The 21731-nt window shown below is 35.7% G+C and overlaps 1 protein-coding gene across 1 annotated transcript in view; it reads left to right on the plus strand.

The window, feature by feature from the left end:
- IARS2 (isoleucyl-tRNA synthetase 2, mitochondrial) overlaps nucleotides 1-21731 on the plus strand; it is a 67269-nt gene that overhangs the window by 22397 nt on the left and 23141 nt on the right. The window contains exons 3-12 of the mRNA XM_082834686.1: nucleotides 3822-3981; nucleotides 5591-5739; nucleotides 5822-5871; nucleotides 5952-6061; nucleotides 6149-6239; nucleotides 6857-6972; nucleotides 9943-10112; nucleotides 10841-10931; nucleotides 12231-12382; nucleotides 14445-14605. Of these exons, the coding sequence (XP_082690812.1) occupies nucleotides 3822-3981; nucleotides 5591-5739; nucleotides 5822-5871; nucleotides 5952-6061; nucleotides 6149-6239; nucleotides 6857-6972; nucleotides 9943-10112; nucleotides 10841-10931; nucleotides 12231-12382; nucleotides 14445-14605 (1250 nt within the window). The remainder of the gene's footprint in view (nucleotides 1-3821; nucleotides 3982-5590; nucleotides 5740-5821; nucleotides 5872-5951; nucleotides 6062-6148; nucleotides 6240-6856; nucleotides 6973-9942; nucleotides 10113-10840; nucleotides 10932-12230; nucleotides 12383-14444; nucleotides 14606-21731) is intronic.

Raw genomic sequence — 21731 nt, forward strand, 5'->3', positions numbered from 1 at the left:
AATCTTTAGTCTAATATATTGTTATTTACCACACAGAAGCTTGAATAGGTATTATCTTTGCTTTAAAGTTGTTGCTTTTAAGTCATTTCTTCTATTTTAAATTATTTAAGGCTGACTTTTCCATTCTTCTTCTGGAACTCTCTGCTGCATATGTTAAGTGAAGACACTTTAAATTAATTTGAGAAAGATAGCCTAGTCTCTTGTTTTTAATACACTCAATGAGACTGTATGTTATAATAAAAGTCCAAAACAAAACTCTACTGTTCCAGTTTCTTTTGGTTCCTAGGAATAGAAAAGCCAACTCTATGTGGATTAATCAAAAAAGGGAATTTATTGACTGTTTTAATGGTAGTTTTAGCTCCGTGCATGGCTGCACCCAGGGACTCAGATAATATTAGGGGTTGCTTTCTCTCACTTTCACTCTTAGGCAGCCTTTCCCCCTTTTGATGTCTGTACCCTCACCTTTACCCCCGCCCCTCATTTCCCAACATTTTCAGGCTTACATTCTTCCATCCTTTCTTTTCTAACAGTTCTTACACGAGTACTTGGCCTGTTTGGGGTCACAAGTCTATCCCCGAAGTAATCAGTTTGGACTTGGGGATAAAATATGTTGATGGCTGCAGTGGATCATGTGTTCACCCTTAGAGCTGGAACGGAGGGCAGTAGGCTCCACATGGCTTAAGGATCGAGGAGTAATTCTCTGAAAAACTGAGGCACCCCACAAAACGGTCTCTTCTGTGCCTAGTTGGAGGCTCTGTCCAAGACCATGGGCACTTTGGAACTAGAGGAGGAACAGTTCTTGTTCTTCCTCAGACAGTGCCATGTATAGTTTTGCTTGTTTTTCTCTGCTTGGGATACATCCCGGATGTTCAGATGGCTGCCTTCCTCATTTCCTTCATATCTCTGTTCAGATGTCATCTCTTCAGGCTTACTGATGTCCCTGTAAAATAGTGCCACCACCACCAGCCACATGCCTCTTTCAAACCCTTTGCCATGCTTTTAACTTCATAGTGAGTGAATATGTTTATCTTCTGTCTTCCTCCATCTGAAGAAGGACCTTGTTTCTCCAGTTTACTGCCATACTCTAGGTTCCTAGGACAGTGCTTGGCACATTGCAGGCATTCAAATATTTGTCTGTTAAACAAAGGAATACACGAGTATTGTGATAGGAAAATGAAAAACAAAAGGAGAAATGAGGGCAGAGAGGACTGTGATGACCAAAAGAGACAAATGGCTTTTAAAGTATGGAGGAACTTGTTTGGAGAGGAGGAGGGTAATGTTTGATACTGAGCAATTAGGAACATATTCCTGTTGCATCCCTGCTGTTTCTTTTACTAGAGGCTTCTAATAAAGGCTTCTGTCTTTCCTTATTAGGGACATTGTTAATTACTAGCTCATGATTAAATTAAAATTTTCGTTAATTAAAAGTAGCTTAAATGATGCCTTTCTGTTAACATGATGGATAGCAGCACTGTAAAGTAGAAATGTTGCAAGCTACAAATGTGAGCCACATAGGTAAGCTAAATTTTTTAGTAGCCACATAAAAATATTTCAGAAGAAATAGATGAAATTAATCTTAATATTATGTTTAGCTCAACATATCTGAGCCATCATTTTAACATATAGCCATTGTAAATTTTGTTGGAAATATTTCACATTCTTTTTTGGGGTATTAAGTATTGGAAATCTGGTATATTTTATATTTACAGTACATCTCAATTTAGACTAGTCAGTTTTGATGCTCATTAGCTGCTGGTGGCTAGTGACTACTGTATAAGACATCACAGTCTAGAACATATATGCATGCATTCCTTTATTCAGTAAGTACTTTAGAATAGTTCCACATACCATTCTAAATGCTTGGAGTTTATGGATGAAGAAGACAGATGGGATCTCTGGTTTCAGAGAGTTTATATTTTCTCACAAAGGGACAGATAATTAAAAAAATAACTTTGAATAGGGATAAGTGGGAAGGATGTTATTTATATTGATTGATTTAAGTAATATACATAACATAAAGTGTACAGATCTTAAGTATATATCAGTAGATGAATGTTTATGCAGTATGACTACCACCCAGATCACAAGGCCCCCCTGCCCTTTGATAAGAAGTTTGAAAGACTTTTACGTGGAAGAAGGGGTGAGTGGGAAGAATGTGTATTATCTTTTCTACTTTTGAGAGACATGGAAAGGAAGAAATATTTTTCTGGACTACTGCACTGTTCAGTTTTGGGAAGAAGGAGTTAAGCTTGGAGCCAAATCTGTCCTTTGTCTTTGAGCCCCCATTTTTTATTTTTATTTTTTTTAAGATTTTTTTTTTTGATGTAGACCAATTTTAAAGTCTTTATTGAATTTGTTACAATATTGCTTCTGTTTTATGTTTTGGATTTTTGGCCAAGAGGCATGTGGGATCTTAGCTCCCAGACCAGGGATCAAACCTGCACACCCTGCAATTGATGGCGAAGTCCTAACCACTGGACCATCAGGGAAGTCCCTGAGCCCCCATTTTAAATTTTTATTTATTTGTTTGTTTGTTTGCTTATTTATTTATTTATTTATTTTTGCGGTATGTGGGCCTCTCACTGCTGTGGCCTCTCCCGTTGCGGAGCACAGACTCCGGACGCGCAGGCTCAGCGGCCATGGCTCACAGGCCCAGCCACTCCGCGGCACATGGGATCTTCCTGGACCGGGGCACGAACCCATGTCCCCTGCGTCGGCAGGCGGACTCTCAACCACTGCGCCACCAGGGAAGCCCGCCCCCATTTCTTAGTGGTAATATATTTTTTAAAAGACTCTGCTGCCCCCTACTATCTAAAATGAGCTGAGAAACAGTTCTAGAACTATACTAAGTGAAGAGGTCTATTGTTTTATTTAGGGTTTTAGTAATAACAGAGTTAACCATGGACTTCCCTGGTGGTCCAGTGGTTAAGATTCCGTGCATGCTTCCACTGCAGCGGGTTCAGGTTTGATCCCTGATCAGGGAAGTTCCACATGCTGCGTGAGGTGTGGCCAAAAAAAAAAAAAACAAAAGTTAACCGTGATATTTCATACTCTGAGTGCATTATAAATTCTGCATTGATTCTATGATATTTATTAACTAAATATACATAATATTGGATTATTCACGTTAATAATTTTTTTCAAAAGAGTAAAGCAAATTTGTACTCTGATATTTAGAAAGTTCGAATTATTTCTTTTTTTAAATAATTAAGTAATTAATTTATGGCTGCGTTGGGTCTTCGTTGCTGTGCGTGGGCTTTCTCTAGTTGTGGCGAGTGAGGTCTACTCTGCGTTGCGGTGTGCAGGCTTCTCATTGCAGTGGCTTCTTTTGTAGTAGAGCACGGGCTCTAGGCGCGTGGGCTTCAGTAGTTGTGGCACACAGGCTTAGTTGCTCCGTGGCATGTGGGATCTTCCCAGACCAGGGCTTGAACCCGTGTCCCCTGCATTGGCAGGTGGATTCTTAACCACTGTGCCACCAGGGAAGCCCTCAAATCATTTCTTAAAAAGGTAATATGGTTTGCATATTTGCATACTCCAACTTTACAAACAAAGTAATAAATGTGGATGTAATGTTTTTCACTTTAGAATCTTTTATAATTCAACTTCCTTCTGGGGGAGTTAATGGCATTTTAAAAATCAGGTATTTGTTACTCTTGTGTTTATGTAGAACTTGAGGGAGTTGGTAGGTTTAATAGATAATTCTATATAAATCTTATTAAAATTAGGTTTTCTTAGTGTTTTAAAATGATATTAAGAAGAGAATATAAATTGTAGGCCACATGCTTTATGTGTGAATGATGATTATCGTTTTATCTTTGCAGATTTTGAAAGATATAGCCAACCGATACCATATGATGAGAGGTTCCAAAATACATTTTGTGCCAGGCTGGGATTGTCATGGCTTACCCATTGAAATAAAAGTATTATCAGAACTTGGTGGAAAAGCCCAGAATCTTTCAGCTATGGAAATTAGAGAGAAAGGTAAATAATCTCTATTTCTGTTTTAAAATGGTATTTGTAAACACTGCTTCCTTGGAAAAGTCAGGGCTTTATCAAAGACACCTGTTGTTTTTTGGTTTTTGCTATTGTTTTTCGCTTATAATGACATCTGTTGGAAACCACTTTGTGTCAAAGAAAATTAAGATTTTGTGTAATTGACTTTTATGAGAACTTATGTTCAGAAATGAAGGAAAGATTTGTGAACACATCCAAGTACATTTTTCAGTTCTTTAGTCTTCACATTTTGTTGAAATTATGATTTTGGTCAATGTTTTTATTTACTTTCTTGGCTAGGACTTGACCTGTTTTAGGTGCTAAACCAAAAGTAAATTTTAAATTAAAAATTGTTTTAAAAGATCTCTTTTTGTGATCCTTTCCTTCCATAGAATGTGTCAGGGAGGACTCTTCTATCCTTTTTCTTTTTTTTTTAATTAATTTTTTTGGCTGCATTGGGTCTTCGTTGCTACACACAGGCTTTCGCTAGTTGCGACGAGCCAGGCCTTCTCTTCGTTGTGCGCGGTTTTCTCATTGCGGTCGCTTCTCTTGTTGTGGAGCACGGGCTCTAGGTGCACAGGCTTCAGTAGTTGTGACACAGGGGTCAGTAGTTGTGGCTCATGGGCTCTAGAGCGCAGGCTCAGTGGTTGTGGCGCACGGGCTTAGTTGCTCTGCGGCATGTGGGGTCTTCCTGGACCAGGGATCGAACCCGTGTCCCCTGCATTGGCAGACGGATTCTTAACCACTATGCCACGAGGGAAGTCCCCCTTCTGTTCTTATATGTTAAACTGTTATTTTTTTTTTTTAAGGGCTCCTCAGTGTTTATTTATTTATTTACTTTTGGCTGCTTTGGGTCTTTACTGCTGTGTGCGGGCTTTCTCTAGTTGCGATGAGCGGGGGCTACTCTTCGTTGTGGTGCATGGGTTTCTTATTGTGGCAGCTTCTCTTGTTGCAGGGCACGGGCTCTAGGCACATGGGCTTCAGTAGTTGTGGCTCTCGGGCTCAGTAGTTGTGTCTTGCGGGCTCTAGAGCACAGGCTCAGTAGTTGTGGCACACAGGCTTGGTTGCTCCATGGCATGTGGGATCTTCCTGGAACAGGGCTCGAACCCGTGTCCCCTGCATTGGCAGGGGGATTCTTAACCACTGTGCCACCAGGGAAGTCCCTAAACTATTTTATAATTGGATATGATTGTGAAGATTTCATACTTCCTTATGAATGAATATTATTGGTTGTACTGGTTAATTTTGTTTGTGTGTATATATAATGAAATAAGAATTGTTCTCTGACCTTTTCTTAAACTGAGAAATATGAAGAATAACTTTTCCAGTTTATTTTTTCTAAAAGTAAGGCCATTTTATGATCTCTCAATAATAGAGGAGATGGTAACAAAATTTTAACTTTTGAAATTTTAGTTAATTTTAGAATTTGTTGTAGGTATCTTCTGAACACTTTAACTTTCAGATAATTTTCCTATTAAAAATTTTTATAGTCTAAATTGTGTACAATACGTGCATTTAGAGAGATACATGCTAAACCACGTTTAAGAATTTGAATTAATTTGTTTTCAAAAGCTTTTTGTTTCTTTATTGTTTTTAGCTAGATCATTCGCCAAGGCAGCAATTGAGAAACAGAAATCGTCATTTATTCGTTGGGGAATAATGGCAGATTGGAATAATTGCTACTATACATTTGATGGAAGATATGAAGCCAGACAGTTGAGAATTTTCTATGAAATGTATGATAAGGTAATAAAAGTTTTTTTTTCTTTGAGTATGTTAAAATATGTGTTACAGAATTCCAGCTTTCATTTTTCTTTGTCTTTTATAGGGCTTGATTTATCGATCTTATAAACCTGTGTTTTGGTCTCCCTCATCAAGGTATTTATGTCTTTTTGGTATTCAAGGGGAGAATTTTGTGAGGGTTCCAAATATTTATGTTTAATATTTTTAAACCTTAGGACTGCATTGGCTGAAGCAGAACTTGAATATAATCCAGAGCATGTCAGTTGCTCAGTATATGTAAAATTTCCTCTCTTGAAACCTTCTCCTAAGTTGGCATCACTTATAGGTAAGATTTATCTGTTGCTTGAGTTTATTAAAGTTATGGAATTATAACATTTGATTTGCTAGCATATTTGAAATTTTATTTTCACAGATGGTTCATCTCCTGTTAGTTTCTTAGTCTGGACCACCCAGCCTTGGACAATTCCAGCCAATCAGGCTGTTTGTTATATGCCAGAATCAAAGTAGGTATATTATTGCAATTTTTGTTTTATTCACAAATAGGATCAATTCCATTTTTAGCATTATTTTGATCTTATTTAATCCTTATTATCCTTTTAAAATTAGTGAATTATAACTTAGTTCATATAGATTTTATTAAGCTTTAGTTCATATAGATTAAAGATTATAGGGCTTCCCTGGTGGCGCAGTGGTTGAGAGTCCGCCTGCCGTTGCAGGGAACACGGGTTCGTGCCCTGGTCCAGGAAGATCCCACATGCCGCGGAGCGGCTAGACCCGTGAGCCATGGCTGCTGAGCCTGTGTGTCCGGAGCCTGTGCTCTGCAACGGGAGAGGCCACAACAATGAGAGGCCCGCGTACCACAAAAAAAAAAAAAAAAAAAAAAAAAGATTATAAGTTTCAGTTCATATAGATTTTATTAAGCTTTAGAGGATTCTACTTAAGACCTTATTTCTACCTTTTTTGGAAAAGAAAACAGAAATGTAAGGAATGAAGTCCCTTGAAAATAGTACTTTTTTGATCTTAAAGTTAGTTTTTCTAAAATAATGTAAAACATTTAAAATGTTATCTGTGGTTTTTCTTTTTTCATTATTAGTAATTTACTCCTAAAATTTTATTTTAGGTATGCTGTCGTGAAGTGTTCCAAATCTGGAGACTTCTACGTTTTAGCTGCAGATAAAGTAACATCTGTTGCTTCTACTTTGGAAACAACATTTGAGGTTATTTCAACATTTTCTGGTAAGGATTTACAGGTATTCTGACCATCAAAGTCATCAAAATATTGGGTTGATCTTAGTTTAGTACCTTGCTGAAGATTTCTTATTGTGAATCAAAACAGATATGGCCTCTACCTTTCTAGAATATATTTTACATTAATTAAACTGAAGGAGAATATGCATTGAACATGATAGGAGTATAGAAAATGTGAACATTGACAAAGGCACAATAGATTAAAAACAACATTTTTGGCAAATATCCAGTGGAAAATTAGACAGATGCCCTTTGTACAACATATAATGTACAAATTTCCCTCTAAAATTTTATTCAAAATTAAATTATTGAAAATTACTTTTATCTGATTTGATGAAAGGAGCAAGGAAGGAAATAAATACATTTATTTTGGGGTATATGATTTTAGTAAGGAAATTGAATAAATTCTGAAAGTTATTCCCAAGATAGCATTTCTATCAAAAGGATCCTTAGTAAGCTATAATTTGGGACTTCTGAAGTAGTGGCTGATTTTGAAATATAACTATGGATGAAAGAATGCTCAACATCATTAATCATTAGAGAAATGCAAATCAAAACTACAATGAGATATCATCTCATACCAGTCAGAATGGCCATCATCAAAAAAAATCTACAAACAATAAATGTTGGAGAGGGTGTGGAGAAAAGGGAACCCTCTTGCACTGTTGGTGGGGATGTAAATTGATACAGCCACTGTGGAGAACAGTATGGAGGTTCCTTAAAAATCTGCAAAATAGAACTACCATATGACCCAGCAATCTCACTACTGGGCATATACCCTGAGAAAACCATAATTCAAAAAGAGTCATGTACCAAAATGTTCATTGCAGCTCTATGTACAGTAGCCAGGACATGGAAGCAACCTAAGTGTACATCAGCAGATGAATGGATAAAGAAGATGTGGCACCTATATACAGTGGAATATTACTCAGCCATAAAAAGAAACGAAATTGAGCTATTTGTAATGAGATGGATGGACCTAGAGTCTGTCATACAGAGTGAAGCAAGTCAGAGAAAAACAAATACCATATGCTAACACATATATATGGAGTCTCAGGGGGAAAAAAAAGGTCCTGAAGAACCTAGGGGCAAGACGGGAATAAAGACACAGACCTACTAGAGAATGGACTTGAGGATATGGGGAGGGGGAAGGGTAAGCTGTGACAAAGTGAGAGAGTGGCATGGACATATATACACTACCAAACGTAAAATAGATAGCTAGTGGGAAGCAGCCGCATAGCACAGGGAGATCAGCTCGGTGCACCTAGAGGGGTGGGGTAGGGAGGGTGGGAGGGAGGGAGACGCAAGAGGGAGGAGATATGGGAACATATGTATATGTATAACTGATTCACTTTGTTATAAAGCAGAAACTAACACACCATTGTAAACCAATTATACTCCAATAAAGATGTTAAAAAAAAAGGAATATAATGGAAATCTAGGGAAGTTTAAAATTACCTTTGATCCTTAGGGATGGTATATCTTTGAGTTTCTTACAAAAGAAAAAAAAAATCACAAGAATAGATACTCAAAAATGGAAAGATTGTCTAGCAAAGTAAGGAAGGCCTCAAAATGCACTGCTTTAGATATAAGCCAGTTAGAGGTTTAAACAAACTTAACAAAAATCAAAAGGTTTTTAATGTCAAAGGCATGAAAGAAGCTCCAGAATGTTTAATATTTAATACCCTTTGGACCTGATATGTAATTGATATATAACATTATATTAGTTTCAGGCATTCAAAATAATGATTCAATATTTGTATATATTGTGAAATGATCACCATAAGTCTAGTTAACATCCATCATCACACATAGTTGCAAATTTTTTTTGTTGTGATGAGCACTTTTAAGTTCTAATCCCTTAGTAACTTTCAAATATACAGCACAGTATTATTAACCACAGCCCACCTCTTTTTTAAGTGCAAAAGGTATTAATAGACTTCCTTGACATGTTAAATGTGGTTACAGAAGTTGAGTGGCTTCTCAAAGGGTTTTTGAAAGTATTAAGGTTAAATTTAAAGGTCATTTTTCTAGACTGCATTATTGTTTCAAATTATTACTTTGTGAAAAATTAATTATTGCCATTTTTAGCCACCATGTTTCAGAGGAATATATATACTTCTCATTCGTGGCCTATATTTTCTTGTTTTCTGATTTGTAAATTGGGGATAATGTTAGCTGCTTTGTAGTATTATGAAGATGAGGTAAGAATTTATGTTGAGTCTAGTGCATGTGGGTGCCCAGTAACTGTCAGGTATTATTTATCATCTCTTACCTTTTTAGGGTAACATTATGAAAAGCTACGAGTTCCCGCAGAGATAGTATTAGAACGTACTAGTCATTGACCTGTTGATCTAGAATTTTTTGTCCTCTATTTTAAAAGGTACATAACTGCACATAAATTAGAGAAGTTTTTTTGGATTCATTTGATTATTTTTTATAATAATTGCTAATATTTTAAAGCATTTACAGTGTGGCAAGTATTGTGATAAGTACCCAAAATGCTTAACATGCATTAACCCAGTTTATGTTCACAGCAGACCTCTGAGGTAGGAACCATAATTGTTCACATTTTATAGATTCCTGAAGGTCACAGAACAAATAAAAGGGAAAGCCAGAATTTGAGCCCAGTCTTATCCCAGATTCTGCTCTTTTCAGCTGATGTCTATTGCTAATCTTAAAGAGGTAGAAGAATTGCTATAGAAAATAATTCTTTTTTTTTTTTTTTTGCTGTATGGGGGCCTCTCACTGTTGTGGCCTCTCCCGCTGTGGAGCACAGGCTCCGGACGCGCAGGCTTAGTGGCCATGGCTCACGGGCCCAGCCGCTCCGCGGCATGTGGGATCTTCCCGGACCAGGGCACGAACCCGTGTCCCCTGCATCGGCAGGCAGACTCTCAACCACTGCGCCACCAGGGAAGCCCTAAAATAATTCTTAATTGTGGCTTTCTTTCCGCACAGGTGTTGACTTGGAAAATGGTACTTGTGCTCATCCTTTCATTTCTGAGAGGGTGTCTCCTCTTTTACCTGCCAGTCATGTGACCATGACAAAAGGAACAGGGTTGGTTCACACAGCCCCAGCTCATGGTATGGAAGATTACAGTGTAGCTTCTCAACACAACTTGTCCATGGTACTGCTCCTCTTTTTTCCTTTTAAATTATTGCTTTTGAAGAATTAAAGCGATAAACCCTAACTAATGTCTTTACTTTTGATAATAAACAATAATTTTTGTCATCGTAGTTGTGAAATGCTTCTGTGCAATAAGCCTCCAAAGCCTCATTAACTCATACTAATGGAGAACGATTTCTCAGAATTAGCACAAAATTGTCACAGAGTTAGAATTGAAGAATGCATAGGAAATGGAGGCATTTTTTTTTCCAAGTATTAAGTCACATAGACAAATTACTTTCAATCCCTGAAAAATGGCAAGTGGGTTTTACTAAATAGTTGAAAAGAGCCGGTTTTTAAATTTTTTTCAGACTAAACAGTCTTCTCTAAATTTATTTTACACACGTCAGTTACTTAGCAAGTTTTTCCATTTAGCTAAAGGCAAGTCTCAAAGTCGTCACAATGTATGTACACTGCCATAGATCTGTAAATTGAGGTTTTTAGTATATTTTGTTACTTTTTGTAATTAAACTTTAGGTGTATGTTTTAATAATACATTTTGCCTTTGGTGATTTAAATGTGTAAATTCACAAATTCTGATTGACTGAATAAGAAGTATCCAAATTTTCAGTGTAGTGAAAGACTAGACTATAATGAGATGTTTTATATAGTATACTGCTTTGCTAGATATTGTCATAAGATGAAATGTCTTGATACTTTATTTTAATTGTTCAAAATGACTCTTTTTAGGATTGTTTAGTGAATGAAGATGGAGTCTTCACAGATGCTGCGGGTCCTGAACTGCAAAACAAAGCTGTTCTTGAAGAGGGAACAGATGCGGGTGAGTACTGTTTATGTTGGTATCATAAATATGTATTTTCTGAAAAGCAGCCAGAAGTAACCTTTGCTGACAATTCTCTCATTTTGTACTTTCAACAAACAAAAAGCTAAAATTATATTTTATTTATATTTTATTTTGCCACATGGTTTAAAATGGAGTTTGGCACTTTTTCATCTTTTGCTTTGAAGTTGCTCTACTTGTTTAAGGAAATCAAGGCAGTCAACAGAGAGTGATGTTATTTTAGGGCTATAAAGATAGTCATCAGCAGTGTTAGTTTTGTGGAAGGATGAAATCAACCTTGGGACTAGATGCTGACTGTGAATCAGACACTCGCACTCCGTTTGTAACCCTTATATCACTGATACATATAGGATAGTTGATGTATCAACAATTTTAGGGGTCCTCCAGTCTTGAGTTTTCTTTCTGCCTTTCTATAAATATGGATCCAAGGACTAGGTACTATGAAAACCTTTCTTTGCCCACACTAAGACTAAGGCTAATTAGATCTGGTATATTAATTTTCTAGGGCTCCTGTCACAAGTTACCATAAATTTGGTGGCTTAAAACAGCAGAAACTTATTCTCTCACAGTTCTGGAGGCAAGAAGTCTGAAATCAAAGGTGTTGGCCAGGCTCTGCTCCCTCTGAAAGCTCTATGGTAAAATTCATGTTTGCCTCTTCCTGGCTTCTGGTGGCTCCTGGTAATCCTTGGCATTCTTTGGTTTATAGCTGTATCACTCCAGTCTGCCTCTATTATAACATGTTCTTCTTTGCTCTGTGTGTCCTTTCTTCTTAGAAGGACACCAGGCATTGGAATTAGGGCCCACTCTAATCCAGTGTGACCTCATCTTAATTGCAGATTACATCTACAAAGACCCTATTTCCAAATAAGGTCACATTCACAAGTACTAGGGGCCAGGACTTGAACCTATCTTTTGGGGGGACAGAATTCAACTCAGTATACCTGTTTTTTTCTGGATTGCCTGGAGACCATTTTAAGATTCATAGTATGAAAGATTGTGACTCTGAATTTGAGATGTAGAATTCTAGATGTATTCTGTCATCTTTGAAAAGAAGAGCCATGGGAATGGCATAATTTGGAGTCTGATTAAGGTTTTACAGTTTCTGCTTTTATTGCCCGGAGATTCCCAGATTATGCCTTTGCTACCTGGTAGATGGCTACTCTTACTGTCACCTGTTGGCCCAGATTTAGTACTCCCTGGGAGTTTAGAGAGTTATTAGGATTTTCATAGTGCTTTTTAATTGTGTCTAATGTAAATTGTTATTAATTGTTTTTTAAGTTATAAAGATGCTTCAGGCTGCAAAGAATTTGTTGAAAGAGGAAAAATTGGTACACAGCTATCCCTATGACTGGAGGACTAAGAAACCAGTAGTTATTCGTGCCAGCAAGCAGTGGTTTGTAAATATCACGGATATTAAGACTACAGCCAAGGTATAAAAGGCATCCTACTGTAAGGGCTGGGTTTATCATTCCCTCAGTATGAAAGGTTTACATGTGAGGTTGGGGTAGGGTTTTGGGAGTAGAAGGGATTAATGCTATTATTATTTGGTTTCATAAACTTGTAGAATTTTAGATCTGGAAGGACCTTGGGTTTCCATCCCTTCATTATACATGCTTAAAGAGTTTAACTTGCTCTAATTTCTTGCCCAGTGTAGTGAAAATAGCATAGAATTAGGACTTCAGTTCAGCAAATTGTTTAACCTCTCAGAACCTCAGTTTCCTCATCTGTATAAAAGTGATAATAATGCCTACCTCACAAGATAAGTGAATAAAAGTTCCCAGAACAGTGTCTGGCACATAGTGGGCATTCAGCAAAACTCTTTTAAAACTCTTTGCTTCCTTAAAATTGAAATTGCAGTTCATTTGAAAAGCTATTTCTTTTGAGTTAACAAATATTTTATAACTGGCATTTTAAATATTAATATATATTTGAGCTCTTTCATTCAATACGTTTATGTATCTGTGTGTGTGTATATCTCATGAACAACTTGATTCTATTAAATGAAAGAACTCAAATATATATTTGGTAACCAGGCTGAGTATACAGATATTTTGCTTTACAGCTTGCATGTAACATTGCTAATATTAGTTGGTTCATTTGTTGACATGGCAATTTGGGGTCCATGCCAAAGCTATGCAAGCAATTTATGCTTTCTACATTCATGTAGAGTGGATAACTGTGCTATGGACCGTTTCTTTGTTTTCTTCTGTTTTTTACATTTCTGTGAAGGCTGTTTTTCTTACCTGTAAATGTTACAATTTGTAACTTTCAGCTCTGCACGGATTTTTGTTGCAGAACATCTGAGTCTGATGCTGATGCAATACGCTGAAGCCATATTTTTTTTTAACTTCTTTATAGAAAATTTTCAGTTGTTCCTCGCAGAAATAGAGAGAATAATGTACTGCCATGTTTCCATCACCCAACTTCAACAATAATCACCTTTTTGCCAATTTTATTTTTATCTGCATCCCTACCCATTATCTACACTTCCTACCCATTGGATTATTTTAAAGCAACTTATAGGCATTATGTTTTCCATAAATATTTCATCATGTATATTTGACATTTAAAATTAAAACATAATTTTAATGCCATTTTTACCACCTTAAAAAATAATAGTTATTCCTTAACAAAATCAAATATCAAGTCAGTATCACGTTTCAATTTTTAATCAAAATAAATTGCGAATGTTGCCTTTCTACCAGTGGGTGGTGCTACAAAGGGCTTTGGGGGAGGGGATTTCTGGTGGTTCAGGTAAGCGAGGAAACTGTTTAAACATGCTCTAAAAATGTAAAAATGCTTTTATCGATGGGTAGAGAGACTTTCTTTGAGACTTTTTAAAATGAAGTTATATTTTCACTTACGGATATTTTTAAACATTTTTGCTATACAATTCTTTTCTTGGTAATTAACGAATGAAAGCAAATGCTAGTAGTTTACAACTTTTGGAGGCGGGAGGTGGAGGGAAGGAGAGTTCTTGAGAGACAGCCAGTAAATAGGAAGTAACTTATTTTGAGAAAGTGTTTTCTATGTTGTAAACCATACTATGTAAAATTAGGTTACATTGCAGTCCTTGTTTGTCCACCTAAGATAGTAGCTTATTTCTTAAGCATTTAAAGAAGAATTATTGAAATCAAGTTTGAATTGATTTTAACTGTAGTTTAATAAAGTATAATACTTCTACTAAACCTGTTATTACCAGTTTTGATCTAGGGTGCTTGGAAATTAGTATAAAATTTCTTGTCACATCCTCCAAAGGTGAAGTCTGCTCTAGATGTTATTTATTAGATCATTTGTGGTCCTATTTTAACATTGTCTCATTTGCTCTGAAATCTATGGTGTTTTTAGATTAGTTTCTTTTTGGTGGGGGAAGGGGGCATGTAAATGACTATAAACCTCTAAAATAAAGAACTGTATTAGGATAAATAGTGGCAGTTCTAGAAAATTTGTTCTGCTTTCTCTCACTGAACTTGATTTGTGAATCAATTGCAGGAATTGTTAAAAAAAGTGAAATTTATTCCTGGATCAGCACTGAATGCCATGGTTGAAATGATGGACAGGCGGCCATATTGGTGTATATCAAGGCAAAGAGTTTGGGGTGTTCCAATTCCTGTGTTTCATCATAAGACAAAAGATGAATTCTTGATCAACAGGTAGAACTCTTTCTAAAATTTTCAACATTTTAAAGTGAGTTGTATTTTCTTCAAAAATGGAAAAATAGTGGACTATTGAAAACTCTTGATATATGTTAAATAAAATATTCTAAAATAGCTATCTTTTTTGAGGGGAGTAAAATATAAATTTCAGAAAGATCCTTTCAGATGGATGAAATTTTAACAAACTCTGGATTATTTTTTCAGTATTGATACGTAGAAGCAAAGACCGTGAATATTTTCCTATGAGAATTCATTATCCCTGACTGTGCCCTGTGCTGGGATAAGGTGTCAGGAGCCCAGAGATAAGCAGTGTTGAGTGGTGGAGCCCAGTATGTGATTTTTCTTCAGGAATTAGTGTCAGTCTTTCACTCCGAGTCTACGCTCCCTCTCAGTAGAAATGGCATTAGGTAATTGTATAGGTAATTTAAGAAACTATAATATAATTGAATGCACATAACTAACTCTAGTGATGATTACATTCCTAGTTATTTCTTTTTTCCTTAATTTTTTTTTTTTAATTTGGAAAGATAATACATGAACCTAGTGAACAATTCAGAGTAGAAAAGCTTATACAGTAAAAAGAAGATTGTTTTCCCTAATCATATACTAGACCCTTTTTTGAGGCAGTAAACAAGACTGACATGGTCCCTGCTCTTGATGAGGTGATAATCTAGCTAGTTTATCTTCTAGTAAATTAAGGTGGCTCTCAGTATTGTTGCTGTTATTAACAGATGTGGAAAGGGGAATATTAATCATTTCTTCTGCGAATACATCCTGGGTTATCATTTTTTTGGAGTAATTTTGTTTTGGACATTTTACTAAGTTATTCTAGACCATGAGCAAAGAGTTTGACTGTGTTTTGGTAAGTATTTTCACATTTCATCAGTTGAGGATTTAGTGAGAGTTTTGAAGGCATGGACGCCAGCAAGTAATGGAGAATTTAAGTAATGGAGAGATGACAGAGTTGAATGTCCTACCTTGGGGTTCATCATCATTTTTGTAAAAAGGTTCTGCTTTTCATTGTCAACATTATTAGTATTTCTTTAGGTGGTACTTTTGTGAATATATGCATTTTAGGTTTTTTTTAAATTGTTGACTACACTGTTGGTTTTTTTTTTTTTAAATTACCTTTAGCCAGTATTAGTTAGTTCTTAGTATCCTTGGTGTGAAGGTTCCTTTTCACTTTGAAATGTTCCTTGTATCACTGCTTCACCTTATGGCTGACACCTTATGGCAACATGGTTCAGAGGGAAGAACTAAAGGCTCTGCCTTGAACAAATATTGAACCCTAAAACAGCTCATTTGCTTCAGTTATAAAGGATATGGCATTTGAGTAGGGCCTGGAGGATTAGGTGGCAAATGGGGGAAGGTAGTGGGATTAGGAGCTGAGGACCCAGAGTGGGGAAAACATAGCATGTTTACAGGAACCATAATGGGGCTGCAGGTTGTGTGAGGGGAACAGAAAGATAAACACTTAAGAAAGATTGATTGGGGCAAATTGAAGTGAGTCTTAAATACCAGGCTAAGGAATTTAAACTTTTAAGTAGGCATGAAGAGTCACGGTATGTTTTAGGAAAAGAAACTAGAGGTTAGAGACCAGGAAGTGATTTTAAGGCTATTGCAATATTATTACAACTTGGAGCTAAGACTGTTTGGCCTAAATATTGTTGCATATGTTGTTCTTAAAATTTAGAGCTTGATCACATAAAAACTAATATCTTATTTCCCCTACTAAGAATTAAAGTTGAGATAAGTTTACACAAGAATTGCTTAAAATTCCACACTGGAGAGTTTTCTTTTAAGGAAACCTTTATAAGACGCTGCCATTGTTCCTCATTCTTTTCCATATTTAGAGAGCAGGATTTTTAGGGTGTTTCCTTGAAGTGATTCAAGTGGACCAATGTACGTATTAGTAAGTAGAGCAAGCTGGTTTATTTGACCATTATTTAATCACTACAATAAAATGGTACATAGATCGATTGGTCAGTGACCTAGGTGAAATAAATGTGAGCTTTGTCAGAGAAACAGAAGCAGATTTTCTTTAGGTATCATTTATGTTTTATTTACAGTCAATACATTTACATGGTATGTAACATTCTTTTCTGTGCATCTGCCGTTGTGTTGCTTGCATGGTGTAGTTGATTTCTGATGCTGAAGTCGCAGAGATATACAGAATATTGGCCTACAGAAATGACAGACAAACAACCATACTGTCTGTCAATTCATAGGTCATTTTCCTGTACACCATTTCTGAATAATGACTCTAATCCTCTTCCATTTTTGGTCCTTTAAGTGACATAACAGTTAATTTTTAAAAATGGATGTTAATTCTTTGTCAGTTTTTAAAGACGGCATGAAAGGCTGTCTTTTTTTTCCTCCTTAATCAAATGAGACTCAAGTGACCATAATTTTTTTTGTCTTTCTTGAATACGCCTCTACATTGAAGTGAGTTGGTAGCCATCAAAAGTAACAGCATCTCCACTGGAAATTGGTGCACAGTCCACATGGAGTTGCTGTTACAGTTGATGACCCCATTAAGCAGATCAGAAGTTTCCTTTTTTTTTTTTTTTCGCGGTACGCTGGCCTCTCACTGTTGTGGCCTCTCCCGTTGCGGAGCACAGGCTCTGGACGCGCAGGCTCAGCGGCCATGGCTCATGGGCCCAGCCGCTCTGCGGCATGTGGGATCTTCCTGGACCGGGGCGCAAACCTGTGTCCCCTGCATCGACAGGCGGACTCTCAACCACTGCGCCACCAGGGAAGCCCCTTTCTGCTTTTCTTGATGAAATTCTATAAATTCTCTCTTAAGGATACTAGTTTCACAGAAGAAAATCTTGATTTATTCATGTTCTGAATAAGCTGAGAGATGGGTAGATTTGAAACTCTGATGTTTAATTTTTATTTGAATTAATGTTCTCATTTGCACTTTGTATTTTCTCAAGAAATAATTCCATTTTTGACTTTAACATCATTGATCATTTTTCTTAATCTGTAATATAATGCCTTTATAATTTAGGTGGAAATCTATTACTAATTAATAAAACAAATACTTTTTAGCATAAAAAAGATAAAATGTAGAAACATTTGCCACCTAGGAAGGAAAAGAGGTTGTTAGTTAAATTGCTTTCATTTCAGACCATTTAATCAATTTAAGAGTATTAATGCAATAGTTAACATGCATTTAGGAAACTTAGCCCCCAAATTCTGGAAATTGTGAGAAATTCACTAGAAGCAGGCAAGGATTTTCAAGTTTGGATGTTAGCTTTAGCTACCTCAAATTTTTGCTCATGTTAATAATAATGACTTTTTGGTGAAAAAGTTTGATAATGTTCATCAAATAAAAATTTCTCCAAAATTGTTTCCTGTCATCTTCAAAACATGTATAGAATTAAGTTAAAAATAGAGCTCCCCCACATTTCATTGTGTTCTAGAATTAAACTTAGTAAATAAATATGAAAGATTTAGCCTCTTACCTCATTCTTATTCCAGTAACTTCCAGAAGAAAAGAATATTATAGTCCTTAATATTTTGGCTTTTATAAAGACGAAATACAGGAAAATGAAACGACAGCAACAGTTTGTTCATTACGTAGCAATCTTAATGCTGTTTAATTTCTGGTAACACGTTAAATAAGCTTCAGCCCAGTTGATAGCAAAGTTTAGAATGATTGGTTGGTGTTATAGTGGCTGGTACTACCTAGCGGATTTTCATGGATTGAAACCTAAGAAGGACACATAATGCGTGTGTTTAGATAAGGCCGTTGCGTAAAGTACAAAGTTTTATGATGGACTTACTGCTTTATGAAATACAGCATTAAGATGGAAGCATAGAGATTATGTAGTGATAAGTGGTTTCACCCACTTTTATCAACAGTAATTTATACGATCTTTAGGTTATAAGTTAACTGTGTGTTTGTGTTAAGTATAGGGTATAATTAACAAAGGGGGGAATTCTTACATTTCAAAAGACAAATTTTGACTACTTGTGTGTTTTGGAAGAATATTTAATATCACTAGAAATGCCCATAAAATTGTCTTAAAACTTTTTAAATCACCATCTCAGTTTTGTAATAAAAAATTACACTTCTAAGTATTTATCCGAAGGAAACAAAAGGACTAACATCTCTTGTACAAAGATATATGTGTGTGTGTGTATATATATATATATATCTGTAAGGATGTCTAATACAGTTGTTTATAAAGAAACGTAATTATATGAAAAAGAAGAAATAATTAAAGTCAATTCTGGAAGAATGAATAGGTAGCCATTAAAAATGGTAGCTTAGCTCTTAATGGTTGTGTATGAAAATCAAATAAATGTAGCCCATCCTGACATTTGGCTGTTTCTAAGTTTTTGCTAGTGCTATAATGAGTATCTTTTGAGCACTTGTGCAGCATTTACTTGTATATTTTATCGAAATTATCTTTTCAGATTTTGTTTGAATGTTAAATTTATCTTTATTTTGCAATCTACTATAGTTACCTCAAGTTTGGAGGTTATATGTGTTTTTTTATTGCAAATTTTGTTTTTAAAACTCTGCCACAATATTTTTAGGAGCATTCAGACCACCAGAGTACAAGTCAGAAGAAAGTTTTCACTTAGTGATACCAATTCCGTGCACTTAAATTTTGATTTGTTTGGATTGTGAGAATGTTTTTGTCTTTGAAATCTGCATTCTTATTTGTCATAAATTTTATTCAGTTTTTATACTCTGAGTTGTCTTTATTTTCCTGTTTTTAAAAACTTAAGTAGTATAGTTGTCTAAGATCTCAAAATAGAATTAAGTTACAGAAGATAATGCCCATTAAAGTATATTTAGTACATCATATTTTTATATTTCACAATAAAAAGAAAGGAAGCAAGTCTTGCTCTAAATATTAGTAGGAATTGGTCTATTAATGAAGCAGAGCTGCTTCTCTCCCCTCTTTAAAATGTTTCATATTTCTTTTCGATACACTGGAAAAAACATTTTTTGGGGGTCCAAATTCATCTGTATATGTCAGAAGGGACACAAATATAATGAGTCATATTTTTAGTAGTATGTAGTTTTATTTATGACAGCCTTTTTGAAACTAGATTTTTAAAAGCTACTACAGGATTATTTTCATTGGTGCAGTTAACATTGTATGGTTATGCCATTTTTAGTAAGTATTATTTAGGTAAACTAAAAAAAACAAAACCAAACTTTCCTCCTCACTGAAATAAGAGACCTTTATGAGTTAAAAAGTATATTTGCAAATAAGGTGTATATAATACAAGATTAAATTTCTTCTCATATTGAAATATTATATTGTATATCTAAGTGAACAACCTATATCTTTATAAGAAAATGTAGCAATTAAAACTTCAACTTTAGTTAGACTAGAGCTGGTTGACTAAACTTGGTAGGATTTTATAGTTGCCTTAATAACATGCCAGCTGCAAAATTGGAATCTTTGTTTGCTGTTGGGTATTTTTAGTTACAGACTCTCTAAGATACTTGAATATAGTTAAGTAATACTTAAAATATAATTCTGAAACTTCATTGAATTTATCTGCTATTTAGCGATATAAAAAAGAACTTAGTTTCATTAGAGTTGAATCAGGCGTTGTGAAACAGATATGTAAGTGTCATCTACAGTTGTTAAGGTTACTGACTACAATGTTAGGACTTTTTTAAGAATAAAATTTTTCACATAGCCTTTCTTCTCCCAGCTTTTCCGAATGTTCATAGAAACTGAAGCTCAGAAAAAAAAAAATGATGTATTCCTGTCAGTATCTAATAAGTTGCAGATAGCCTCTGCTCTCTGGACTTGGTGCCTGCTCTGTCAGCACACTAATCTCCCGAGACTCCCTGCTGCCCTGACTTGGTCTCTGGTTCACGCTTTCATTACACATGGGTAATAAGAGTCTTTTTGCCTTTGCTTAGCAAACCCCAGAGAAGGGGAGTGTGAGTTCACAGATACAGTGTTTGTCTTCATAAATGAGTTAGAAAGGCTGAATGGAGAAGTAAAAGCAGAATCAAGCCGTGATTTAGGAGACAGTTTCGAGGCCTGGCTTTTAGTTGTGTTACTTGCTTATTAGGCTCATGATTTAAGGAACCCCAAGGCACAGAACAGTTTATCTGTCAGTTTAGCTATAAATATGTTTTTTTATGAATCCAATTAGAGAGTGCTTGTAAAGTCCTTTTAAAATTACACACATAAATGTGTGTATATAATTTGTGGTATACACATAAATGCTTTTATTTATTTATTTATTTTTTGTGGTATGCGGGCATCTCACTGTTGTGGCCTCTCCCGTTGCGGAGCACAGGCTCCGAACGTGCAGCCTCAGTGGCCGTGGCTCACGGGCCCAGCTGCTCCGCGGCATGTGGGATCTTCCCGGACCGGGGCACGAACCCGTGTCCCCTGCATCGGCAGGCGGACTCTCAACCACTGCGCCACCAGGGAAGCCCAATGCTTTTATTTTGATTAATAATAATATTATTCTTAACGTCTCTACCTTATTTTCTAAATTAATATGAAATTTGAATGATTTTCCTTTATGTTTGTATTTTTTTATCTGTTTCTTTCCAACACATTTAAAGGTGCTTCACTGTTTTTATTTTACTATTTACCGAAAATTACAATCTAATGATAACATTGTAAAGATAGAAAGGCAGAATGAGGGGACTTCCCTGGCAGTCCAGTGGTTAAGACTCTGAGCTTCCAATGCAGGGGGCATGGGTTTAGTCCCTGGTCAGGGAACTAAGATCCCACATGCCGCATGAAGCGGCCAAAAAAAAAAAAAAGAAGGGCAAAATAAAAATGACACTCATATTTAGAATCTTTTTTTAGTGAAAATTTCATAATTGGTATGATATATGTGTATAAATGTACTTTGCTAGTATCTGTCTTTTTTTTAGTTCTAAGAGTAATAGCATTAGGTTTATTCAGATTTTCTATTACAGTATATTCATATTTTCTTAACTGATAAAATGTCCTGTGCAAACTATTAAAATAGTAATATGTAACTAAATATTGTCATATAACTAGGTTGTTATTGCGCAAAGTTTTTATGGTCTCTTGTCACAAAAGTTTATCTTTATTGTTAAAGTCCATCTGAAATGTGTGACTGTATTAGAAATATGGACTTGTGCCCATTT

This window comes from Leucopleurus acutus, assembly GCF_964270905.1.
Source record: "Leucopleurus acutus genome assembly, chromosome: 2".
NCBI classification, from domain to species: domain Eukaryota; kingdom Metazoa; phylum Chordata; class Mammalia; order Artiodactyla; family Delphinidae; genus Leucopleurus; species Leucopleurus acutus.